Genomic DNA, 27,785 nt, shown 5'->3' with positions numbered 1-27,785 from the left:
AAGTAGACCCCACTTACCCTGTGATTGTGCATAGACATTCGAGTTACAGGGTGTGAGGTACCTCTGGCAAGTGCTATGCATAAGGACTAACGTATGAATTAGGATAAGGAGCAGGCCACTTGGCCCCTTCAATCCTGCTCCACCATTCAATAATCAGTCTGATTGCTAACAGAATCCTACACTCCTACCTATCCCTCCCATAACATATTATCGCCCCCCAACCCTTTGTTTTAACACTCAACATTTACATAATGTGAGTTATCTTTGTTTTTCCTGACAGAGTGGCTAATTTTACATTTTCTCACAAGAATTGGGATCTTGCAATACATCAGAGAGTACAAGTGGGAGAAGGTGAAGGAAGAGATTGTGGTGGAGACTTACCAAGATTCATCTCTGCCGCTGACTGCTCACTGAGTAGCCCCAGCAGCAGAACAAGGAGAACGACAGCAGTCCCCATGATCTCCCAGCGCTGCTGACTGTCAATTTTCTCAGGGGCTCCTCATTTCTTCATCTCTGTAGCAGGAACAAACGAGATAAGACAGCTGTAGCTCACAGTATTACCTCACATATTTTCTACATTTCCTTATGACACAGGAAGGACAGTTTGGCCAGCTCACAGAGACACCACATTCCCAAATTAAAGTTTAGATGCTGGAAATCTTGAGCAACAGACAAAACGCTGGAGGAACTCGGCAGGTTAGGTAGCATCCATGGAGGAAAATAAACAGTGGATACTTTGACCCTAGTTCTTTCATTAGTCCCAATGAAGGGTCTTGGCATAAATTGTTGACTGTTTATTTCCCTCCATAGATTCTGCCTGACCTGCTGAGTTCCTCCAGCATTTTGTGTGTGTTGCTCACAGTAATTTTTCCTGCAAGGAGAGCACAGCAATGTACTCGGTAGAGCTGGTGACTTACAGCTTCAGGGACCCAGGATAAACCCTTCGTTCCGCAGACGAACAGTGGAAAGTATGCTAACTGATTGCATTATGGCCTGGTATGGGAACACCAATACAAAGGAATGCAGTTATGTGAAGCCAGTGACAGCAAGGGTACAGCTCACACCACCATCAACATTTACAAGAGGGGACATCTCAGGTTGGCAACATCCATCATCAGGAACCCCCAACATCCAGGTCGCGTCTCTGCTCAACGCGGCCATCACGCAAAGGTACAGGAAGGAGTCTGAAGGTTCAACAATAGCTCTTTCCCTACCGGCATCAGATTCTTGAATCGACCTGAACAATCCTTGTCATGGGTTTGAAGTCTGACAAACAGGTTTTCCATATCACCTTCTGCCCTCAACCACCCGCTCAACTGTACATCCACTCAGCCAGTCTCCCGGAATTCTATGCAAGCTAACCTAACAGAGCAACCTACCCCTGTGGAACCTGATTCAATTTTTTTTTTTAAAAAGTGTGAAGGAGAACAAAATAATTGTTACTCCGGATCCAATGGAGCACAAAAACGCAACACAATAAGTTAAAGAACACAATAATAAAAAAAACTTAATGGATATAAATATAGTTTCTCTGCATGACTACTGTTTTTGATCTGGTGGCCCTGGTGTGGATGCTATGTAGCCTCCTCCCTGATGGGAGTGGGACAAATGTAGTCCAAAGTATTGTTAGGATTCCACTTGTCACTGACGGCCAACCAGAAAATGCCCCCTTTATTCCCAGTCCTTGCCTCCAGCCAGTCTTCTATCCATGCTAGTAACTTTCCTGTAATACCATGGGCTGTTAACTTGTTAAGCAGCCTCATGTGTGGCACCTTGCCTAAGGCCTTCTGAAAATCCAAGTTAACAATATCCACCATTCTTCTGTCTATCCTGCTTATTTTCTCAAAAGGATTCCACAGAATTTTCAGGTAAAATTTCCCCTCAAGGAAACCATGCTGATATTAGCCTACTTTATCAAGTACCTCCAAGTAGCCCAAAATGTCATCCTTAATAATGGACTCCAACATCTTCCCAGCCACCGAAGTCAGGGTAACTGTTCTATAATTTTCTTTCTTTTGCCTCCCTCGCTTCTTAGAGTGGAGTGACAGTTGCATTTTCTAGTCCTCCAGAACCATTTCAGAATCCAGTGCTTCTCGAAAGGTCATACTAATGCCTCCGCAATCTCTTCAGCTACCTGAGCACTGGGGTGCAGCCCACCCAATCCCGGTGGCTTATCTACTTTCACACCTTTCAGCATCCCAAGCACCTCCTCCTGAGTAACAGCAAAGACACTCACTTCTGCCTCCTAACATACTGAAATTATCTTCCACAGTGATGACTGGCACAAAATACTTAAGTTCCTCTGTCATTTCTGCCACCCATTACTACCTCCCCAGTAATGTGATATCCACTCATCTTTCTTTTGCTCTTTATATATCTGATTAAATCTTTGGTATCCCCTTTTATTTAATTATCTAGCTTCATGTTTCATCTTTTCTCTCCTTATAACTTGTATAATTGTCTTCTGATGATTTTCAAAATCTTCCTAACCTCCTAACTGCCCATTAATTTTTACTATATGCCACCTCTTTTGCTTTTGTGCTGTGTTTGACTTCCCTCGTCAGCCAAGGTTGCATAGAATACTTCTTCATCCTTGGAATGCACCTATACCGCACCTTCTGAATTGCCCCCAGAAACTCTAGCCATTGCTGTTCTGCTATCATTCCTGCTGGCATGTCCTTCTAATCAGCTTCGGCCAATCCCTCTCTCATGCCTCTGAAATTCCTTTTACGCCACTGTAATACTGATACATCTGACCATCTTCTTCCTCTGAAACTATGATGAATGTATGACTGTATGTATGATGAATTCTATCATGTTATGATCACTGTCTCCTGAGGGTTCCTTTACCTTAAGCTCCCCAATCAAACCTGATTCATTATACAACACCCAACAAGGGTTCAACAACAAGGTGCTCTTCCATCTTGTAGGCATTCTTCAAATTCCAACTCTTGGAACCCAGCATCAACCTGATTTTCCCAATCTACCTGCACATTGAAATCCCCCATAGCTATCATAATATTGCCCCTTTTTACACACCTTTTCTATTTCATAGAAACATAGAAAACCTACAACACAATACAGGCACTTTAGCCCACAATGCTGTGCCGAACATGTACTTACTTTAGAAATTACCGAGGGCACATCTCACGTCCTGGCTACTGTTCAGAGGCCTGTATATAACTCTCATCAGGGTCTTTTTATCCTTGAAGTTTCTTATCCACAAGGATTCTACATCTTCCAATCCTATGTCATCTCTTTCTAAGAAGTTGATTTCTTTTTTTTTAAAACCCAACAGAGCCACCAATCCCCTCTGCTTACCTACCCGTCCTTTCGATATAATGTGTATGTGCCTTGAGATGTTAAGCTCCCAATTTGTTAAATTTATGTTTGTCCTTGTCTTGCAATGTACAGAGCCACTGTTGCAAAGGTTAATTTAAATATTGTTTCTAGCTGGGTGTGTATGCCTATGACAACAGATTTGCAAGAGAAACATTGAGGTGCAAGTGGCTCACATTATCACCTTCCTCTAGTTAGATTACAGCACTGTATCTTTGTACCTCTGCTCATCTTCACCCTATAACACTTCACTCCATCTGCAGTCTTATTTGCCTGCCTCACACCTACAATCCCTACCCCATTGACTACCCGCCTGCCTCATCCATCCCCAACCTGGCCTGAGCTGCCTGTCATCCTTCACTGCTCCTCAGTCCACCAGTCACTATCTGGTCATTATCAGACCACACACAGTCTCCCTTTTACACCAGCCACCTTCTCCCTGATTCAGGGTTTTGAGCCAAAGCATTGATCATTCCTCTCTTCCCTCTACAGAGGCCACCTGACCCCCTGGGCATATACAGCACATTGTTTAGATTCATAGAACACTAAAGCACAGAAACAGACCATTCATCCCATCTATTCCATGCTGAAATAATAGGTCTAATCCCATCAATCTGCTCCTTGACCATAGTCCTCTATACCCCTGCCATTCAAATTTCTCTTAAATGTACAAATGGAACCCGCATTCTCCACTTCCTCTGGCAGCTCGCTCCACACTCTCACCACCCTGAGTGAAGAAGTCTCCCCTTGTGTTCCTCTTAAATATTTCACCTTTCACCCTTAACCCACGACTTCCAGTTCAAGTCTCACCCAACATCAGTGGCAAAAGTCTGGTTGCATTTATCCTAGCTATACTCTTCATAATTTTGTATACCTCTAACAAATTTCCCCTAATTCTCTTATGGTCCTATAATCCAACCAATTCAACCTTTCCCTATTAAACAGGTTTATTACCCAAGGAAAAATATTTGCCTCTGTTTGCTCTTTGCTTTTATGAGATATTGCTGTTTGCAAATCAGCCACCTCCCAAGCCCACACCAACGTCCAACCTTGGCAGCTTTAGCACATAGCAAGATCCCAGAGGCAGCAACTAAAAGAGCAGAGAAATGGCTTTGTTTGTACTTAACCTTGCTTATTTCAACACTGGGAAGTGGAAATTCAGCCCAGACTTTTTCCCAGAGCAAAAATGGCTAATATGAGGGGGCATAACTTTTAAGGTGTTTGGATGAAAATATAGGAGAGGACATCAGAGGTAATCTTCTTTCCTACAGAGTGGTGGGTGCCCCAACTGGTGATAGAGGCAGATACATTAGGGACAGTAATAGATTCTTAGATAAGCACATGGGTAATAGGAAAATGAAGTGCTACCTAGGATGGAAGGGTAAGATTGATCAGAGTAGGTTAAAGGGTTGGCACAACATTGTGAGCCAAATAGCCTGTACTGTTCTCTCTGATCCCCACTGAGCAAACCCATCAGTCCCCTCCCTGTAACACTGCACCTTATTCTCCCTTTCAAGTCCCTCAAATCCCTTTTAATACTTGTTCCCCCAATCACCAGAGGCAGTTAACGGAGGCCAGTTAACCTTCCAGCCACATGTCTTCAGGATTTGGGAGGAAACGGGAGCACCCAGGGGTGGAATCCACCTCTTCCACAGGGAGAAAATGAAAACTCCATAAACACAGACAGCACCCAAGGTCAAGATCAAACCCTGGCCTCTGGAGCTGTGAGGCAGCAGCCCTAACTGCTTGAGGGAATAACCTCTGGGCCGGTGTTGCTGGAAAGAAGAACTTAAATAGCACATGGAAGCTCAGTTAATGCCATGCCCATCAGACAGCACCTTCTGCAGCCGCACTCTGAAACTTCAACCCTAAACAGCTCTGCCTCTACATCCTCCCTTTAAGCGGCACCTTAGCATTCTGCTCTACAACCAAACATTTGTTCTAACTGGGACTCTGATGCCAGAGTGTCAACATTTGTTTGATAATACTGGTGAGACTCGTATGGGACAAAGTCACTGTTTAAAAGTGAAAATGGCTGTTGATACAGCTGCCAGCAACACATTGTGCATTTGTAACTGAGGGGTCAAATGCACAGTTGGTGGGTGACTCAGAGATTAACACTTTAGCTACTGAGAGAGCTGAGAATTAACTCTGTTGCTGCCGAGGACTTGGTTTGGGGGGGTCGGGGGTTGGAGGAGAGAGAGAGACAGGTGTCCTGAGAGTTAACCCTGTAATTACTGGAACTAACTACAATTGTGAGGGTTCCCAGGATTAACCCTAGAGCTCACAAATCCTGGGAATTAACCCTGTACTTGCCAGGGTTCCCAGGATTAACCCTATATAGATTCTGGAAATTAACTGTCAGGGTTCCAAGGATTAACCCTAGTACACAGATCCTGATGATTAATCCTACAACTACCAGAAAGTCCTGGGACTTAACCCCATAGAGTCATAGAGAAATACAGCACAGAAACAGGGCATTCAGCCCATCTAGTCCATGCAGAGTCCATTTAAACTGCCTACTTCCATCAAGCTACACTGCGACCATAGCCCTCCATACTGCTAAGAATCCCTGAAATCAACCCTCTAACTGCCTGGTGACGGATTTAACCCCACAAATGCCAGAAATCACAGGATTATCCCTGTTAAGCATCCAGCACCCTGGAATTAACTGAGTGGCTGGCAGCAATCACCGGCTACATACAGTAATCGAATGTTGTCTGAAATGTTGTGCTCAGTTTTGGTCACCCCACTATAGGAAAGATGCCATTAAGCTGTAAAAAGCGCTGAGAATATTTATGGAGATGTTGTGGGACTTTAGCGACTAAGACTTAATTCAGTGCAGCATAGTTAAATGAGTGGTGACCTTATAGAGGTATACAAAATCATGAGGGATATAGACAGTGTGAATGCACACAGGCCTTTCCCCAGATCTAGAATGTTCTTTAAGGTGACAGGGGAGAGATTTATAGGAACCTGAAGGGCAACTTTTGCACCTACAGGGTGATCTGTTTATGGGACAGGATGCTGAAGGAAGTGCTTGACCCAAGTACATTAACACATAAAAGACACGTGGACGGGTACAGGGATAAGAGTAGTTTGTAATTGTAAGAATATGGACAGAAGGTGAGAGAGGAGAGATTTAATAGGAACATGAAAGGTAACTTGTTCACCCAGAGATGGAATGAGCTGCCAGAAGAGGTAAATCGACGTACTTTAAAAGACATTTGGACAGGTACATTGCTAGGAAAGTTTTAGAGAGATATGAGCCACTGGTAGGCTGAAGAACCTGTTTCTGTGCTATATGAAGCTGCTAGAAATGACAGCGAGTCTGGGAATGTCTGGCACACCTGTGCTATTTAACCCTGAGGCACTGTTGCCATGAAAGCTGATGGCTTCTGGTACCCACTGTGCATCGTCTAATTGCTCTCTCCCTCCCCACCTGTCCCCAGTACCACACAGACAGAGAGGTTCATGCTACTTGCACAGTTAACCCTCGGTTAGACAGCACTTAACATGGGTGCCTGTGAGCAAACACGTTCAGAGCTCCAAGCAAGGTCAATGGGGAGATTAATCCCCAAATCTGTGCTACAATGTCCAGTGTGATCACAACAACCAATGCTGCAGCACACCAACCCTTTCATCCTGCTGATCAAGCACCAACTCTTTAGATGACAGGCTGCTTCAAAACTGGAAAAAAGTGGAGCAGATTTACAAGGAAGTTGCTGCGAGTGATAAAAAGAGAGAGGTTGAACAGGTTGAGACTTTATCTAATAGAGTGTAGTGTGGATCTTGTAGAGGTGTGTAAAATCATGAGGACACAGACAGGATAATTCCCAGTGTTAGGAAATCAAGAAACAGAGGACATGGGTTTAAGGTGAGAGGGAAGAGATTTAATAGGAACCTGAGGGGCAACTTTTTAACCTAGAGGGTGGTCAAAATACGGAATTAATGGTTGAGACAGGTACAATTAAAAATTTGAACAGGAAAGAATCAGACAGGGGTTCCCAACCTGGGGTCCACGGACCCGTCAGTTAATGGTAGGGGTCCAAGGCATTAGAAAATGGTTGGGATCTGCTGGTTTAGAGGGACGTGGGCCAAATGAAACCAGCTTAGATGGGAATCTTGGTTGGCATGGATCAGCTGGGCTGAGGGAGCCATTTCAATGTTGTGTGATTCAATGACAGGGACTGAATACTCAGGTCAGGTCACTCAGGTAACTAGTCCACACCTGAACTATTTAAGGACTCCACACATTGAGTAACAAGTCCTTCGGCCCAACTGGCCCATGTCAACCATGAGGGTCTATGTATATTAGTCTGGTTGGACCCACACCCTACAACGTTCAAAGTCACATGTCTATCCAAATACCATAATAGTATCCACTTCTACCACCCCCTGGGGCAGCTCATTCCATGTATCCACCACTTCCTGTGTGAATAAGCTTTTTGCATCAGATCTCCTTTAAATATCTCCCGTCACCTTAAACCTGTGTCCTCTGGTTTTAGACAGCCCCACCCGAAGAAAAATACTTCGACAACCTACCTTATCTACGCCCTTTATTATATTTTTATAAACTCTATTAAGGTCACCGTCGTCTCCTACATGCTAGAGGGCACAAATCCACTCTAAGCAACCTAGTTCGCCCTCAGCACACCCATACGAGATAGCAAGAGACTTTTCTGCACGCTAGCTCTGTGTGTGTAGCTCTCTCCAATCCGTTTACCAACACGTTTTAACGAACCAAGTGCTCGACAGGACACTTTTTTAAAAAAAATCTTACAAGCGTCTGCCTCCGCCGCCCCCTCGGGGCACTGTCCTCCAGGTTATTACCACCTCACCAGAAAACAAAATATTTTCCTCAGATCCTCCCCGTATAGTTACCGGGCGCAGTTGTCTCCGAAGGGATGAATCTGCGCGCACGGGCCGATTGCTTTTCTCGGTGACCCTCTCCCAGATTGTAGATTAACAAGGTGGCTCAGGAGGCGCTGAACAATGTCCCGGTCGACTCTCTCGTCGAGGAACCTCCGCCTCGCAGGCAACGTCGCACGGGGGTTGCCTGTAGATATTATCCGGTCAGTTGAATTTTTTTTGTGGAGTGCGTGAAGCAGTGGGTGATTTTAAAACACCAGCCGGTTAGTGCGACCAGCAACTCCGTGCACTGACAAAGGCACGGGTGAAAGGCTTCGCTAAACTGCGACTATAGCACAAAAGAGCGAGTTTACTCCGCTCCCCCTCCCACCAGCCAGGCAGCGACGCGGTTGAATAAACAGCACCTCCGTTCATTCCGAACACAATGAATTCCGCGCTGGCAGCGACCTCTGGCACGCTGGTCTGCCCATAAACAAGATCAGGGCTCGTCTCCGGGCGACAAGTCTCTCTGGAATTTCGGCGCAGAAGAGGTTAACAGACAGGTGTTCAAGGAGGGGGGGAGCAGGCTGGGCTTGAAGAACAATCTTTGTGCCTTCGTGTTGGGCCGGGGTGGAGAGAGTTCTCCTGTAGACCCGGGGAACGGGAGTTATTTCCCCCCCTCTCTCTTGCATTCCTTACGTTGGAATAGGAATTAGCAACTACACTAGCGTGTAACCGTAAAGGGACAAGTGTTTCCCACAAAACAGTGAAACACGCGGCCCAACGCCTCCCGAGTACGGTGCAGTGCCGGAGTGGGGGGGGGGGGGTTGAAGATCCCACGGTTAACCCTTGGTGCTCCGCTCGTTCACTTACTATCAAGACGCCGATTTAAATGTCAGGGGGCATCGCCCACTCTTTTTTGTATTTTTCGAAGAGTAAAATCTAGAGGTCCCCATCCTTTTGCAGCACCCCTCGCGGCTGTGCTTTCGAACCGCAGTCAGCGGGCGCGGAGATAGGGACGCCAATCGTGGCACAGCAAGATCCCACAAGACCGAGGACTGGTTAGTCTAGAATGTGGTCGGTAGCCAACCGTAAAAGGAGAGGGGTGCAGAGGTGCAGTTATTTAAAGTATAGCCCAGCACACAGGACGCAGGTGGGGAAAGAGTTTAGTTTTACAGAGCAAGATCCCACAGAGTAAATGCGGCAAAGCGAGGAAGAAAGACGATGGGTGGGCGGTGGCCAGGTCACGCGTGTGGGAGGGGGCGGCGGGGAGGAGAGAAACACTGGAAGTGTAACCGCACATGTTTACTTCTGCACAGCAAGATCCCAAAGGGTTGAATGGATAGTCTGGACGAGTGTGGGCGGTGGCCCGGACAATGTAAGGAGGGGAAGGAGAGGATTGGGGGTGGAAGAGAAATTTCAGACGTGCAGCGGGGGGGGGGGGGTTACTGGTGTGGGGAATTTGGTCCTGAGCAGCAAGTTTTCAAGGTGTTGATATGGCAAGGTGGGCACGTGCGTATTCTGGAGGGGTGTCACCATAGGTGGAATAAGAAAAAGGGAACTTGTCACACAAGGCATAGTAGCCAGAGGGCAAGTCTTGCACAGGTGAGACCCCACAATCGATGCTGGCAGCCGGGGAAGAGGGGGTGGGATATTGTAAACAGTTGCCCAGAACACCTGGAGAGAAAACGCTCAAAGAACATCTCCGTTGCTTTCTGCTGAGTACAGGGACAGGCATACTTGGATTGTGCACAGCCGAGACATTCATTAGCAGGTCCACTGCAGTCGGTTCAGGCAGGACAACAGTCCAACAGTTCGGTGGCCCAAGGAAGCCTCAAATCCATAGGCAAGAGGGCCATCCTACAAGGCCAGGGCTCCTCTCTCAAGCCCATGTTCAAAAGAGTTCCTTCCATAATTTGTACGAAAGAAACACATCCCAGATTCACAGAGTCAAACAACAAGGAAATAGGCCCTTCAGCCCAACTTGACCATGTTGACTAAAGTATCCACCCAAGTTGGGTCTCATATTTGGTCCACGTCCCTCTAAACTTTTATCTTTATACTTACCCTTCTCCAGCCTGAGAGAGAGTCCAAACTTCCGTGTCTGGAATCTTCCCAACTGCATCACCTCCAGCAATGCAGTCATACAGCACAGAAACAGGCCCTTCAGTCCATCATGCCCGTGCCAGCCATGTTGCACAACAGGGGTTACCAACTTCTTTTATGGACCAATACCATTAAGCAAGGGGACCATGGACCCTAGTTTCAGAACCAATGGATGTATACTAATCCAATTTACCAGCACTTGGTCAATAGCCTTCCACACTTTCCAAATTCCAAGCACTTCCTGTTTAAGGGGAGAGAAATTCTTCCTCTCCAAACATTCCTTTACTTTCTGCTCTCAAGGAAGTAACCTTTATCACTCCAGCAACATCACCAATGAGAATGGACCTTATTTATCGAGAGTCTTCTATCTTTCTGAGACTAGGAGGACCCCTAATAGGTACCTAAAAGTACTGGAGAGGCCTCCAAGAGTGGCTCACAAGTCCTCCAAACCCACTGGTAGGAGAACCAAATCAAAATTGGCAACCTCCCCTTTGACCAATGTCCCACCATCTGGGATCTCAAGCTGCCCATCCCACTCTCCTGTCGGACACCAGATTCCTGGCACATTTTCCTGTTCTCTGATGCCAGGGAGTTACCCAGTTGGGCACAGGAAAAGGCTTAAGGGAAGTTCTTCAAACCTCCTTGGTAAGCAGGCAAATCCTGTTCCCCCACCCCAATTCCTGAGAGGAGGAAAGAGAGATTAGCTTTATTTGTCCTATGTACATCAAAACATACAGTGAACTGCGTCATTTGCATCAAATCAAATCAAGGATTGTAGTGGCGGCAGTCCACAAGTGTCAGCACGCTTCCAGCACCAACATAGCATGCACACAACTCACGAGCCCGAACACATACATCTTTGGAGGAAACTCACGTGGTCACGGGTAGAACATTGCAAACTCCTTACAGGCTGTGATGGAATTGAACTGTGGTCAGAGCTGTTGCTGCTGCAAGGCGATGTGCGAGCCGCTATGCCACCATGCCACCCTATGGCATGCAGGATGATGCTGGAGTCTGCGCCTTGGGAATGTGGTGTGAACGGAAAGGGTGTCCCACCTCCCAAAATGCCAGGCAAGCGCCTCCAGCTCCAGAAGAACCCACTGTCCTCACCTGGCTCACCTCAGCACTGAAGTTAAGGAGAGCAGAGAGATCCTGGGGGAGGGCCTGAGAAGATGATCTGGTTGCTTGCTGGCTCTGCGGTTCCAATTTAATTCATTACTCGTCTCCTCGGTCACACAAAGGCCCCTTCAGCAGCACTGACATCACTCCATGACTCACTCTGAGCTGCTCTGAATCCTAATCAGCAACAAGGCACGTGAGAGAGGGAGTTTGCACACAGGCACCTTGAGGCAATCAATGCCGCAGTCCTCCTCCCTTCAGGTTGGGGCGGGTGGGGGGAGTGAAAGGGGTATGCTTCTTCTCCTCGCCTGTCAATAGGACAGGTGGGTCTATGCATTCCGTTAAAATGGGTTGCAGTTACTGTCACAGGAGGCTCTGATGGTGTAGTGTATGTGTACACAAACTGTCACATAGGCAACGGGACTGGGTGGGACAGTGGGTCCTCTTCTCCACCCCTCCTGGACTGGGAATGCATGCTGTTCCCCTCTTTCCCCCTCTGTTCCAGGGTCTCATGCTATCCCCTCCCGCCCGGGGATCGGGTCACACATTGTCCTCTCCCCACCCTCCATAGCCCAGTCGCACGCTGTTCTCCACCCCTCTGCAACCAAAGTCTCACACATTGTCCTCTCTTCCACCCCCACCACCCCAACCTCCTGGGACCAGGGTGGTATGTTGTCCTCTCCATCCCCCACCTGGGACTGCACACTGTCCTCTCCCCACCTCCAAGATGAAAGTCCCAGGGTCGCACACTGTCCTCTCGCACCCCCCCCCCCCACCCCGACCTCCAGGAACCAGGGTTGCACCCTGTCCTCTTCCTCCTCTAGGGCATTGGGTCCAAGCATCCCCTCCCCCCCCCTCTAGGACTGAGCATGGAGAGGCAGTGTCAGAAAGTGTCCAACCAAGATACTCAAACACTCTCCTACACAGACACTGCCCATATCTTTTTCCCCTACATACCTTAGCCTGAACTGCCTTTATCAGCGCCCCATCCCCTCAGTCCACCTGGTTTCTAAACCCTGGCAGCTCAGTTTCCCCGTGATCCTCAAACCCATCCAGCCTTTGTCCCTGCAGTTCCCTCCAACACAACCTGTGTATAAATGATCTGTCCCAATGGAGAAAGAGGGCACAAGAAAGAATCAGTCCCAGCGGGGGAAGTGTGTGACCCACTGCCACACCAGGTCCCAGAGGAGGAAAGAGGACAGTTGTGCTTATGACATTAGTGCTGACCACAAGTGCAAGTCATTCAAATTTCAAAGTAAATGTATAATCAAAGTACATTCTTGTTATCATATACATCTCTATGATTCATTTCATGCAGGCACATTCAATAAATCCAATAAACATTATAGAATCAACAAAAGATTGCAAAAACAGGGCAAACAACCAGTGTGCAAAAGTCTACAAACTGGGCAAATACAAAAAAAGCGATAAATATAGAACCTGAGATGAAGAGTCCTTGAAAATAAGAATAGTTCAGTGAGGGGACAAGTGGAGTTGAGTTCTTATCCCCTTTGATTTAAGAGCCTGATGGTTGAGGGGTTCCTGAACCTGGTGGTGTGGGTACCTTCTTCCTGATGGCAGCAGTGGGAAGACAGCATAACCTGGGTGGTGAAGGTCCTTGATGATGGATGCTGCTTTCCTGTGACAGTGCACCGTGTAGTTGTGCTCGATGGTGGAAAAGGGCTTTACCTATGTTGGTCTAGGCTGTATTCATTACTTTTTGTAAGATTTTCTAATGAAGGGTATTGGTGTTTCCAAACCAGGCTGTGATGCAGCCAGTCAATATACTGCCCACCACACACCTATAGAAGTTTATTAAAGTTTTAGATGTCATGCTGAACCATCGTAAACTGCCATGCTTTCTTCATAATTGCACTTAAGTGCTGGGCCCAGAACAGGTCTGCTGAAATGATAATACTGAGAAATTTAAAAGTTGCTGACTCATTTCCCACCTCTGATCCTGCAATGAGGACTGGCTCATGAATCTCTGGTTTCCTCCTCCTGAATTTTGTTGAATTTTATTCAATGAAGTGAAAAGTCAGGAATTCCCACCAGATCTGGAAGGATCACTTTTTATCTGGTCTTCTGGCACAGGATCTTGTGGTCCACACCCGCCACAGGCAACAGATGACAGCACGAACTTCCTGCCTGCCACCAGCTAGATTTTTACACCAGTCCTCTGGGAATCGGCCGAGACCCTGATTTAAATCCGAGCTGCTAAGAATAAACTCTTCAACTGGTTTGGGCTTCCATTAAGTGGAGTAGGAGATGGCACAAAGGTGAGAAGATCAGCTGTCAACCAATCCAGTGCAGTGGGGCAGGGGGTTTGAGCAGCTTCCTTCCTATCTTCACCTTGATACTGGAGGGACTAGCTGAGACCGATTGAAATGGGAACATTTTATGTGAGGAAAACAATGTTATTTTTAGTTTTGCCTTCTCAGTGTGGCCTCAGTCCTCTCTGTCATAGGCCTAAGCCTCCCACCATCAAAAGTCAGTGCCTCACGAAGTCAGCTTTAATCATTAAGGACCCTCACCATCTGGAACGTGCCCTCTTGGCATTAGTACCATTAGGGAGGAGTTACAGGAGTCTGAAGACACAACGTTTTAGGAACTGCTTTTCCTCTGCCATTAGATTTCTGAACAGTCCACAAGCATTCCCTCACTATTCCTCTTCTGCAGTATTTACTTTATACTGTAATTTATAGTATTTATGATTTTCGCTGTTCTGCTGCCACAAAACAATAAATTTCACCTATTTGTCAGTGATAATAATCCCGATTCTCGCGGAGCAGGACACAAGCAGCAGGCAAAAACTTTGTCACCATGGCAACCGTCAGGCTTTGCGGCCTAGTCTGCTCCTATTTGCCAAGTCCTCATTACCGAGATTAAAAAGCAGCCACCATCCGAAAATCAGACAGTGAAATCATTATTAAAAAATCCACCGCAGTTAATTTGCAGGTAATACGACATTCTTTAAGGAATTTGCGATTCTCGACAATCAGCGCATTAGCGAGTAGTGTGAAACTCTTCCGTGGTCAATTCTCTGTCAGATAGGGCTGCTCTCTGTATCTCTGTGTCCGTACCGGCCACCAGGCCTGTTTGTTTGCGCTCCCAGCGTGAGCCTCTTCTGTTGGTGAAGCATTAATTATTAACCCGCTGAAGCTGAGCCGTCTAGACTCAGCGTCGGGCCCCTCTCCTCGCCGCCCGCAGCCTCCACTCCTATTTCTTCACCTTGGGGGGTGGGAAGGGGCGGTTCATTTCAGGCCTCGTAAAAGCTGAGGCAGTCCCTATGGTTCGGGCTGGGGGAGTCTGGAGGATTTTAACTGCAACTCTGATGTAAAAGAATTCCAACCCCTCTCGGGTGCAATGTTAACCCTTAAACAGCGTCAATAAAGACAAGGCAGGTCACCCGGTCATTATTGCCCGTGGGATCCTATTGTACTCGCTCCGAGCTTGCGTAAACTGAAAAAAAACTCATCTTAAAAAAGAATGTCAGACCCAGTGAAGGCGACAAACAATCAAAGTTCAAGTTCAACGTAATTTTAATATCAAATTATATGTCACCGTATACTACCTTGAGATTAATTATAAATACCTGCAAGAAAATTAAACTACAATAATCAATGAAAAACTGCACACAAAGACTGGCAATGTGCAAAAGATGACAAATCATTACAAATAAAAAAGTAAATAAATATACAGAGTACATGAATAGTAGCATCCTTGAAAGTGACTCCATATATCGTGGGGTCATAAAACAGAAATTTACAGCACATTGCAGGCCCTTCTGCCCTCAGATGTTTTGCCGACCATGTAACCTACTCCGGAGTCTGCCTAGAATTTCCCTACCGTATAGCCCTCTATTTCTCCATGTACCTCTCTCAAAGCTCTTAAAAGCCCCCATTGCATCCACTTCTACTACCGCCACTGGCAATGCATTCCATGCACCCACTGCTCGTGTGAAAAACTTTCCCCTACATCCCCTTGGTACCCATTTCCAAGCACTTTAAAACTATGTCCCTTTGTATTAGCCATTTCAGCCCTGAGAAAAAGTCTCTGGCTATCCACACAATCAATGCCCCTCATCATCTCATACATAGTTCAGTACAAGTCAGTTCAGAGTTTGTGCACAGTAAACTACAAACCATGATAGCAGGTGCAGGAAGGGGAGGCATATTGAAGAAGAGCATCTTTGGTGGTAAGGAGGTCCCTCACTAGCTCTGCTGTGGGGGGGGGGGGGCAGGGGGTGCTCTGCCACAATGGTAGATTATGGTCTTTGGGCTAACAGGCGATAAGATAACAGAGGAATCTGGACTGAGGAAGGAAGGGAGTCTCTTGTCTCTTTCCATCTCCTTCAGCCAGCCGAAATGAATTCTCTTCCTCCTTGGTGAAGAGGTTGGGTACTGCTGGTTGAGAGGGTTAATCTCTTGCTCTGGTTGCAAGCAGGGGTCTGACTGTGAGTGTGTGAGAGGGTTAATCCCTTTTCTGTGCAGTCTGGGTTCTGACTATGAGTGGGAGGTGTTGGGGGAGGAGATCAATTCCTCTGCTCTCTACAGGCTGGGAGCCAATGTAAATGGCAAGCAGTGGGGGAAGAGGGTTAATCCCTCTGTTAGATACAGGCTGGGGTCTGACTACGAGCTGGAAGCAGTAGGGGAGAAGATTAATGCCTCTGCTAAAATCACAGGATGCCCGAGGTGAAAAACAGAGATGGAGGAGATACAAGGAGACAGCATTGTTGTCTCCAGGCTGTTCTGTGGATGTAAACTTGCGGTTAGCCTTATCTTACTCGCCTGTGGCAATTGGCATTCACTCGGAAAGATCCAAAACCACGTATGAGGGCTTAGAAGAAACACGTTCACAGTCGAACGAGTTTCGACCTGACACACAAAGTAAACACAGCAATAATTTGTGTGAAAAAAAACACATCCCAGATTCTCAAGAGTTAAACAGCAAGGAAAAGGGCCCTTCAGCCCAGCTTGACCATGTTGACCAAGGTGGGTCCCATTTACCCATATTTGGTCCACATCCCTCTAAACTTTATCTTTATATTTATCCCAATGTCCTTTAAAATGCTGATAAATGTATATGCCTCAACAACTTCTTCTGGCATCTCCATATATGGACCACTCCAAGTGGAAAACACATCCCTCGGGTCATTTTTAAATCTTCTCCCTCTCACCTTAAATCTATTCCTTCAGTTCTTTAGTCTCTTTCACTGGAAAAACATACTGTATCCACCCATCTATACTCCTCATGATTTTATACACCTCTCAGTCTCTGACATTGCAATGAATAAGGTCCTAGCCTGCCCAACTCAGGCCTGTAATTTAGGCCCTCAAATCCTGGCAACATTCTCATTAATCTTCTGTGATCTCTTTCCAGGTTAACGATGCCCTTCCTATCAAAGGGGTGACAAAACTGCCCACAATACCCCAGGTCCATCATGGGTCAGATGCCGCCCCCACCATCTTGAAGACAGCTTCGAAAGGAGATGACTCAAGAAGGTAGTATCTATTATTGAGCACCCTCACCATCCTTTTCTTATTTCTACAATCAGGGAGGTGGTACTGGAGTCCAAAGACCTATACAACATTACTGAAACAGCCTCTTCCTCTCAGCCACCAGATTTCTGAATGTTCCATGAACACTACCTCAATATTTTGCTGTCTTTTTGCACTACTTATCTATTTTATATTTCTTATTGCAACTTATAGTAATTGTTTCAAATAAATTAATTATCAAAATACATACATGTCACCATATTCAACCCTGACATTCCTTTTCTTGCAGGCATACAAAAATCCATAATAGAATAAAAACTATAGAATCAATGAATGACCACACCAGCTTAGGCATTCAACCACTGTGCAAAAGACATTACACTCTACAAATACCAAAATAAAGAAATAATAGTAATAAATAAATAAACAAACAATAAGTATCAAGAACATGAGATGAATAGTTCTTGAAAGCGAGTCCATAGGTTGTGGGAACATTTCAATGATGGGGCAAGTAAAGTTATCCCCTTTGGTTCAGGATTCTGATGATTGAGGGTTAATAACCATTCATGAACCTGGTGTGTGAGTCCTGAGGCTCCTATGCCTTCTTCCTGATGGATAGCATCCCTTGGGTGCTCGGGGTCCCTGATAAATAGATACTGCTTTCGTGCAACAACACTTCATGTACATATTCTTGACTGATTAAGTAAAATGGTTCACCTCATTGCTGCCTTCCAATACCAACTCCAGCTTCACCTGGTACCTAAAAATCTATCTACCTCTATCAACAGCTGGGTTTCACTGGCACAGAATTCTTCACATTCGATGCCCATGAAGAGATTTCACTTCATCCGTCCCAAATGGTCCAGGATTTTGACTCCAGAATCCAGATACCCCAGCCAAGGAAAACAGCAACTCTGTACTCACACTAGGCAAACTTCACTTCAATAAAATCCCCTCTTTTTCCTGAGCATTAGCCTCAGCCCAAAGGGAAGTCCCTTTAGAACAGAGATGAGGAGGAATTTCTGTAGTCAGGTGTTGAATCTGTGCAACTCTTTCCCACAGAGGGTCTGTGGAGGTCAAGTAGATGGGTGTATTTAAGGTATATATTAATAGTTTCTTGAGTAGTGGAGGGGGTTGGGGTTCATGGGAAAAGTCAGGAGAAATAGGGTTGCTAAAGAAATATTGGTGAGAGCAGACTAGATGGGCAGATTGACCTAATTCTGCTCCTGCAGCTTATGGTTTTTCTCCGAACTCAATTCGTTGCCAAGGATTACTCTTCAAGTTTATGACTTAATCATTTCTTCAAAACTGGTTTCATTCAATAGCTTACAAACCAGCAATTGTTTGGTTCATAATGTTGCATCTCGAGCTATTAAAACCACAACAGGCTCTCAATTTCCTTTAATATCTATGCATATGGGAAAACATCAGATTACATAATAGAATAGATTAATATTCCCAGGTACTGCGATTAGCTTTGGACACAGTCTATATCATTAAATCCACTGTCGCTAGCACAGTAACACAGCTCCCTAACTTTTCTCGTAACACAGAAGGTCTTTCAGTCCATTAATGCAGCTGCTGGTGGTACTACCTCCCAGGTTTGATCTGGTGCTCGGCAGTGCATTGAGTTTGCAGTCGCCCCATGTAAGTTTCCTCCCATGTTACAAAGATGCGGTAGGTTGAATGGCCACTGTGAATTATCCCTGGGGTCAGTAAACAGTACGCAAGTTCTGAGAGCTGGCATGAACTCAATGGGCTGAATGATCTTTCACACTGTAAATTAAAAAGAGCAACCTTTTCTTTAACAAAAAAGGGATAACATGCCCTTCCACTCCAAGGTGCCTGCACCGCTCAATTACACCCATTTGACTAATTAGCTTACTAACCTGTACACCTTTTGTATGTGGGAGGGAACTAGAGCACCAAGAGGAATCCTATGCGGTCATGGGGAGAACGTGCAAACCCCTTACAGATAGCAGTGGAATGTATATTCCTAAACTCAGTTCCCCATTCTCTGACACTTTTCCAACTATTCCCTACAGGTCCTACTACCCACGCCAATTAGGCTACTAAGCTGCACACCTCTGGGATGTTGAAAGAAACTGGAGCACCTGGGGGAAATCTGCATAGTCAGAGGGAGGAAACACCACACAGACAGCACCAGAGGCCACGATTGTACCTGGGTTTCTGAAGCTGTGAGTCAGTGCCTCTGCCCACTCTCCACTTTAGTGCCAGCCCTTCACAACTGCTCCCAACCCAGACCCAGTGAGAAGCCAGCAGCAACTCGCAGTTCTACAGAACACTGGGTAGCAGATGGTTTGGGTGCTTTTGGGATGGGATCCCAAGAGTTTGAACAAGTATCCCATAGAAGGAGTGGGAGTTGGACTATACTGGGGATTTCCATGGAGCTCTGCAGAAATTGTTCCAACTGCTCAAAGCACATAGTGTTCAGAAAACAAGAATGTTTGGCATTGACACTCACTTCCCACTTCATTAGGTACAGAGTTGAACCTGCTGTGAGCTTCTGCTGCTGTAGCCCATCTATTTAAATATTCTATGTATTGTGCATTCAGAAATAGTTTTCTGCACACTACTGTTTTAACATGTGGTCACTTGAGTTACTGTCACCTTCCCGTCAGTTTAAGCTAGTCTGGCCATTTTCCTTTGACCCATCTCATTAACAAGGCACTTTCACCCACAAAATTGCTACTCACTGGATTTTTTTTTTGTTTTTTGTACCTTTCTCTAAACTCCAGAGACTTGTGTGTGAAGATCCCAGGAGATCCACCATTTCTGTGATACTCAAACCACACGGTCTGATACCAATATCATTAAACGTTCAGTCACTTGAATCACGTTTCTTCCCCATTCTGATTTTTGGTCTGAACAACTAAAGCTCTTGACCATGTCTGGATTTTTTATGCAATGTAATGCTGCCACATGATTAGCTGATTAGATATTTGCATACTTGTGTCTAGTAGCGCTTAGATCCACAGTGATGAAATATTTCGAGAGGTTAATGAAAAGACACATCTTGGCTGAAAAGGAACTTAGATATGCTCCATTGTGCCACCTGGCACAACAGGTCACAGCAGATGCCATTCCATTGGCTCTTCATTTAACTCTGGAATATCTGGATAGCAAAGATGCATGCATCAGGATGCCAACTACAGCTTGGCAATCCAATACCATCAATCCCTCAAGACCAATCAATAAGCTTCAATACCTCCTTGTGCAAATGGATCCTCAATTTCCTTACTTGCAGACCACAGTCAGTTTGGATTGGCAACATCTTCCCCACAATCTCCATCAGCCCAGGTGCACCACAAGCCTGTGTGCTTAGCCCCCTGGTCTACCCGCTTTACACATAATGAGGCAAAACACACGTCCAATGTCATACTTAAGTTTGCTATCACACCACTGTTGTTGACTGATGGAACTGTATATAGGAGGGAGATGGAAAACCTGGCTGAGTGGTGCCACTAAGACTTCTTCTTACTCAATGCTAGCAAGACTACGAAGCTGATTATTGACTTCAGCAGGAGGAAACCAGACGTCCATGGGGCAGTCACCTGCAGGGGTTCAGAGGTGGAGAAGATAGCAACTTTAAATTCCTTGGTGTTATCATTTCAGAGGACCTGTCTTGGGTCCAGCACGCAAGTGCAATTACGAAGAAAGCTCCTCTACTTCCTTAGGACGTCACGAAGTTTCCGCATGACATCTAAAACACTGTCAAACTTTTACAGGTGTGTGGTGGAGAGTGTTTTTACTGGTATGGAAACACCAGTGCCCTTGAATGGAAAATCATACAAAAAAAATAGTGGATATGGCCTGGTCCATCACAGGTAAAGCCCTCCCCATCACTGAGCACATCTACATGGAAAGCAGCATCCATCATCAGGGACTCCCACCACCCAGGTCATAATGCTGCCATCAGGAAGGTGGGACAGGAGCCTCAGGACTCACACCACCAGCTTTAGGAACAGTTATTACCCCTCAACCATCAGGCCTTTGAACCATAGGAGGATATCTTCATTTACCCCATCAGTGAACGCTCCCACAATCTATGGCCTCACCTTCAAGGACTCTTCATCTCATGGTCTCAATATTTATTGTTTTTTTTTCCTTTCTTTTTGTATTTGCGCCATTTGCTGTCTTTTGCACACTAGTTGTCCGCTCTGTTGCTGTGATCTTTCATGTTATTGGATTTATTGATCATGCCTGCAAGAAAATGAATCTCGGGATTGTATGTAATGATGTATATGTACTTTGATAATAAGTTTACTTTGAATAATGAATGTGTTTACGGGTGTGCCTAATAAAGTGGCCACTGAGTGTATATGGCATTCTTTTAACCCTGGAAAACCTCCGAGAAAAAGCATCTTCAAGGTACTGAGAATGTAAGACTTAAGACAACATATTGTGACAAATTTTAAGTTGCAGGATACTTTCAGGGAGGAGAGACAGAGACAGAGAGAACTGTAGTACCCAAGGCCCAGGCAGTTGAAGGCACAGCTGCCCTTGAATATAGGCCAGAAACAGAGGCCCCAATTCCCCAGGACCTTGTTAAGTCAGAGGGTTACATAATTTTGTCTGTATCATCATTCAACACTCACCATGATGTCAATCTAATCCATTAAGGGTTCATTTTACTCTTATGATATCTTCCACAAGAAACCCCACTTTACCACATTTCACCTTTGACCCCCCCACTCCCAAGATGTGCCAACTGTCTAAGTCCTCAGCATTTTGGTTTTAAAAAAAAGCACCTTACTCAACTATGTTACAGTTCAGTATCACTCACTCCTCTTAGTCTGAAGGTCTTGACCTCTTGTACAACAAGATGGGCTCCTGACCTCACAATCTACCTCGTCATGCCCCTTGCAACTTATCATCTGCCTGCAATGCACTTTTTCTGAGACTTTATTCTTTTTCCTTACGGTTTTCCCCTTATGCTACCTCTATGTTCTGATGTGGTGAAATGATCTGCATGGAAGGACTGCGAAACAAAGTTTCTCATTGTACTTCTGTACAAGTGATAATACTGTAATACACCAGTTTACCAATTTTATCACTCCCTTGAACCCAGGTCAACACTCCTAGTTTGTGAAAAACAGAACATAGAACAGTAGAGATTTGGAATGGGCTCTTCAGCCCACAATATCTATTCCAAGCACGACATCAAATCAATCTAATCTCTTTGCCTGCACATGATCCAGATCCCTTGAATACAAATACAAAAAGCTTAAAATATGAAATAAAAACATTAAATGCGGAAAGCATCAGCAGGTCAGGTATCTGCTGAGTAGAAGACATTATGATCAATGGCATGTCATGAGCACAGCAGTACAGTGCAATACAGTAAAATGACTAAATTATAATAAGAAATATTAAAATTTAAGTAATGAAAAAGTGAGGTAGTGTTCATGGCCCATTCAGAAATCTGATGGCAGAGGGGAAGAAGCTGTTCCTAAAATGTTGAGTGTGGGTCTTCAGGCTCTCGTACCTCTTCCCTGATGACATGATTGAGAAGAGGGCATGTCCCTGAAGGTGAGGATCCTTAATGACGGGTCCTCCAAGTGTCCACTGTCCTCCAGGTTTGGGGGTTCAACTCAAGGCTAACAACCCTGACTGGTAAAACAAAAGTGTTACACAACAGCAGTGAAGAACGGAGGACCTTCACTGCTGCCCTAAATGCCAGTGGCATAACAGGCAGTAGGCTAATGATAGAAACCGCCTTCTCAGGGCATCACCTAATGAAGAAATCCACGACAGTGGGAGACGAGCACCCATGATGAATCTGGCTGAGGTTACAAGCCTCTGCGTCTTCGTCCAAGTCTCAGATAGATTCGTCATCTTGCATTCCACCTTATCTTGCAACTTATTGTCTACCTGAACTGGGCTTTCTCTATAGCTGTTACACTTTATTCTGCATTCTGTAATAGTTTTACCTCAATGTACTGTGTAGTGAATTAATGTTTTTCACTGTACCTCAGTACATGTAACAATAATAAACCAATTCCAAAGTTAACATCTAACATCACAGTCAGAGACAACTTTCTCCATGATTGCTGCCTGACCCAAGTGATCCAACATTTTTCTGCTATTACACTTTATTATTAGGTACACCCGCTTGTTAATGCCAATATCTAATCTGCTGATCATGTGGCAGCAACTCAATGCATAGAAGCATGCAGACATGGTCCAGAGGTTCAGTTGTTGTTTAGACTAGATATCAGGATGGGGAAGAAATGTGATCTTTGTGTAACGAAGTCCATCATCCTCGACCTCGAGGGATAGCCACGATGACTATGGAATGATTATTGGTGCAATACAGGGTGGTTTGAGATTCTCAGAACTGTTAATCTCCTGGGATTTTCACACAATCGTCTCTAGAGTTTACAGGGAATGGTGTGTAAAAAAACAAAATGCATGCAGATAGCGAAAACATTATTAATGAGAGGGGTCAGGAGACTAGCCAGACTGGTTCAAGCTGACAAGAAAGTGAGGTTAACTCAAATAACCACGCGTTACAATGGTGTGCAGAGAGCATCTCTGAATGCACAACACGTACCACCTCAAAGTGGAAGGGCTACAACAGCAGAAGATCTCTAACATATTAGGTACAGGTGTCACATAATAAAGCAGCCACTAAGTATTTCTGATACTGTCAGGGCTGGGCGCTGGGTTGTCAAAAAAGCTGCCTTTCATTTGGGGCTTCAACCCAAGGACTACTCTCCAGCATAAGATTCTGGGCGATGTTTGGTATCCCTTAGTCATTTTCCCCCACCCCCATAGTAGAGGGAGCTTTCCATGCATAGATTATTTGCCCAGTTTCTGCCAGACGGAAAGGTGACCAGGATGCACTTAATAATTCCAACGTAGAAGATTGTCGAAGGATTTAAGTCCATATAGACTATATCAACCATCAAAAAAAAACACACGAAGACTTCCACAGATGTACTACGGACAGCATTAACTGGCTGCACTGGGTGTGTGTGTGTATTATATATATATAGCACGGCCTCCATAATACCCAAGGCATCTACAAGGAGCGGTGCTTCAGAAAAGCTGCTTTGCAACAAGGACCCCCACCACCCAGGACTCTTCACATTGTTACCGTCAGGAAGGAGGTACAGAAGCCTCACGGCTCACACACTCAGCGATTCGGGTACAGCTTCTTCCCTTCTGCCATCCGATTTCTAAATGGATATTGAACCCATGAACATTACCTCACTACTTTTTTTAATTTCCATTTTTGCAGCTTGATTTACCTATTTAATTTTCATACACTGTAACTCGTTTTTTCAATGTTTGTCATGAATTGCATTGCACCGCTGCCGCAAAGTTAACAAACTTCACGACACATGGCGGTGATATTAAACCTGATTCTGATTCTCATGCAAACACTTTAAAACAAGGCAAGTTAAATCGCACAGAATCTCCCATAACAAAACTATGCTGAGTGTCACTTGATTAATTCTTAGGCACATTAATCCCAAAAAATTCTCCCCGCCCCCCCCCCCAGGAATTTACCTACCACCAATGTTTTATGAAGTCCTTTGAAATTTGTGGGTAAACACTCCCTTTAAAACACCTGGATTAAAAGAATACTGCTGGAAGGAAGGAAAGCAAACTCCACACCCACTAAACGAATGCACTTTTAATTACTGCGCTCTAGCGCTTAAAAAATAGCCAAGATGTTTAATAATGCTTGTGATATATTTCAAATTTGTTCACCTCTCCAACCATCGAGGAGTTGTATCCACCCCGAATTCGATAATAAACGGAGGCAGCGTGGATGCAGAGCGAGCTGAGGCGTTTAGTGAGCGAAAGAGTTTGAAAGGTTTTCAACGCTTCTCTGCAAAGTTACGCTAGTCTAATTACCTGGAGGTAGATCAAAAAGCAAGCCTTCGCCTCTCGGACACCCAATGCAAAGAAAAATCTCGGTCCCTTCCCACGACTTCGCACTATCCGTCCCGGGATAGGGGAAGAGGATTTTCACAGTTAAGTGCCTGGAATTTCACAACTGCCTGAGCGCCGAGGTGAAACCATTCCCTAACTCTTGAATTCCAGCTCGCTCATTAACATAATGTATGCTGTCCTGTTTCTGGGGCGGAGGCAGCCAATGGGTTTTCCGGCTATCGCTCATGGGCCCCGCCCCTCTATCCCAACAGATTCTGTTTATGGGAGAAAGTGCGTGTGTTATCTCACTCTTTCCCTCCGTTGCCCTCCTCCACTACTCCCGCCCACAGCCATTCTCGCACAAACTAACCAAACCTTCCAAGAAGATTTCAGAATCAGGTTCACCGAGGTAACAAATCCTACTCAGACCTGTCGAGCGTGCGTGTTGTCGACGCCCACTTCCCTGGAAGCTGGCGTGAGAGGAGTAGCTCTTAAAGCGACAGCAACACGCAACTGCCGTTTTCCTTATTGGGAGTAAACTGTGGTGCTGGTGAGAAATCCAACACCGACAATTCAGTGGTTCAAGAGAGGACAGTTTTTGGTATTGGTTTATTGTGTCATGTCTATGGAGGTACAGTGAAAAGCTGGTCTTGTATACTGTTCATACAGATCAAATCATTACACCGTGCTAAGAGCTGGAATAATGTAAAACAATAACAATACAAAACAAAATGCAAAAGCTACCGGAAAGTGATGCAGGTAAATGATAAAGTGCAAATTCATTACGAGCTAGACTGTGAAGCTGAGAGTCCTTCTTATCGTTCAACAGGTCCATTCAAGAGTCTGATATCAATGGGATAGAAGCTGTCCTTGAGCCTGTGATGCGTGCTTTCAGGCTTTTGTATCTTCTGCCTGATGGTAGAGGGGTGAAGAGAGAATGTCAGGGGGTGGGGTCTTTGATTATGTTGGCTGCTTTATCGAGGCAGGTGAAGTGACGCCTCACACGGAAGGTCTATCGGCCCTGAATGGAGGTACATGGGCAGGTGTAGTAATTGTCCCACTTGCAGGGAGATAAGTGGAGAGGAGAAGTTAGCAAGAGAACGATCCCTACAGAAAGTGGAGGGGTGGGCTAGAGAAAGATGTACTTAGTGGTGGAATCCCTAGGAGTGATGTGCTGAATGCGGAGGCTCATGGCGTGGTAGGCGAAACCAATCCCTGTTATGACAGTGAGAGGATAGGGTAAGGTCAGATAAGCGTGGAATGCAGGAGATGTAGGTGAGGCCAGCATAGTTGCTGGTTGAAGGGAAACCCCATTCTTTGAAAAAAGAGAACATCTCTGATGTTCTGGAATAGCAAGCCTCATTCCGAGAACAGATGAAACAGAGAACAAAGTTTTGTAAATCTGCAACATAACTTCCCAACTCAGTGCTGTGACTAGTAAAGGCAAGCAGGCAAAACACCTTCTTTAAGACTCCTCCAACCTCTGCAGTCACTTTCAGAGAATTGTTTTTTTCAGAAATGCAAATGTAAGTTCAGCAATGTCACATGACCTGTCTGCAGTGCTTTATCAGAACTGACCACTTCTGCTGTACATTGTCCACGTATAATATCAGCTGTGTCTCTCCCTCTCCCTCCACTAACACTGCTTGAGTTCTTTTGCGATTTTTCAACTGATCTACACCACATTTCTACAGATTAATTGGCTTCCTTTATCTGCATTCTTTTCCCCTGAACTGCACTCATTATCTTTAATTAGCCAGTTCCATCTAACTGTTATTACCATGGCATCTCTGGCCTCACTCTGTTGGTGATACTTCCTTTGTCATCTTCATCCTTCGCTCACTTTCTCTGCGACGTAAGGCAGACTCGTTTTCCTCAGTTCAGACGAGGGACCTTTACGTGAAAACTGGACGTGAATTCGTTAAGTGAGTGGGTAGAATTAGGCAAATGGTGTTTAGACCATAAGACATAGGAGCATAATCAGGCCATCCAGTCCATCGGTTTTGATCGCCATTCCATCATGTCTAATTTATTTTACATCGCAACCCCATGGTTTTCTCTCTGTAACCGTTGACCCTTTACTAATCAAGAACCTATCAACCTCCACTTTAACCATACCCAATGGCTTGACCTCCACACTCTGCCATAGTTGGATGCATCAACAAGGGAGATGAGGTTGAGTACAGGGCTACGGTAGGAAACTTGTGAGCAGAATTATCTGCAGCTTAATGTGAAAAAGACTAAGGAGCTGGTGGTAGACCTGAGGAGAGCTAAGGTACCGGTGACCCCTGTTTCCATCCAGGGGGTCAGTGTGGACATGGTGGAGGATTACAAATACCTGGGGATACGAATTGACAATAAACTGGACTGGTCAAAGAACACTGAGGCTGTCTACAAGGAAGGGTCAGAGCCGTCTCTATTTCCTGAGGAGACTGAGGTCCCTTAACATCTGCCGGACGATGCTGAGGATGTTCTACGAGTCTGTGGTGGCCAGTGCTATCATGTTTGCTGTTGTGTGCTGGGGCAGCAGGCTGAAGGTAGCAGACACCAACAGAATCAACAAACTCATTCGTAAGGCCAGTGATGTTGTGGGGATGGAACTGGACTCTCTCACGGTGGTGTGTGAAAAGAGGATGCTGTCTAAGTTGCATGCCATCTTGGTCAATGTCTCCCATCCACTACATAATGTACTGGGTGGGCACAGGAGTACATTCAGCAGAGACTCATTCCACCGAGATGCAGCACAGAGCGTCATATGAAGTCATTCCTGCCTGTGGCCATCAAACTTTACAACTCCCCCCTTGGAGGGTCAGACACCCTGAGCCGATAGGCTGGTCCTGGACTTACTTCATATGTTACTGGCATAATTTACATATTACTATTTATGGTTCTATTACTATTTATTATTTATGGTGCAACTGTAACGAAAACCAATTTCCCCCGGGATAATAAAGTATGACT

The 27,785-nt window shown here is 45.4% G+C and overlaps 1 protein-coding gene and 1 long non-coding RNA gene across 11 annotated transcripts in view; one reads left to right on the top strand and one right to left on the bottom strand.

The window, feature by feature from the left end:
* LOC140198189 (discoidin domain-containing receptor 2-like) overlaps positions 1–27,785 on the bottom strand; it is a 147,121-nt gene that overhangs the window by 56,331 nt on the left and 63,005 nt on the right. For 4 of the 10 annotated variants that reach the window (XM_072259201.1, XM_072259204.1, XM_072259208.1 and 1 more), the window contains exon 2: positions 382–513. In XM_072259201.1, the coding sequence (XP_072115302.1) occupies positions 382–457 (76 nt within the window). In that variant the 5' untranslated portion in view covers positions 458–513. Of the gene's footprint in view, positions 1–381; positions 514–8,122; positions 8,146–8,223; positions 8,855–11,170; positions 11,395–11,415; positions 11,440–24,806; positions 25,012–27,785 lie in introns of those variants that run through there. The other 6 variants (XM_072259202.1, XM_072259209.1, XM_072259203.1 and 3 more) reach the window with 6 other exon arrangements.
* LOC140198190 (uncharacterized) overlaps positions 8,224–27,785 on the top strand; it is a 46,864-nt gene continuing 27,302 nt past the window's right edge. Inside the window, exons 1-2 of the long non-coding RNA XR_011886135.1 lie at positions 8,224–8,414; positions 16,798–16,919. This is a non-coding gene — a long non-coding RNA (uncharacterized lncRNA). The remainder of the gene's footprint in view (positions 8,415–16,797; positions 16,920–27,785) is intronic.

The sequence above is a fragment of the Mobula birostris genome, chromosome 5 (assembly GCF_030028105.1).
Source record: "Mobula birostris isolate sMobBir1 chromosome 5, sMobBir1.hap1, whole genome shotgun sequence".
Lineage (NCBI taxonomy): Eukaryota > Metazoa > Chordata > Chondrichthyes > Myliobatiformes > Myliobatidae > Mobula > Mobula birostris.
The sequence above is the reverse complement of the archived record's forward strand: the minus strand, read 5'-3'. Positions and strand labels throughout refer to the sequence as shown.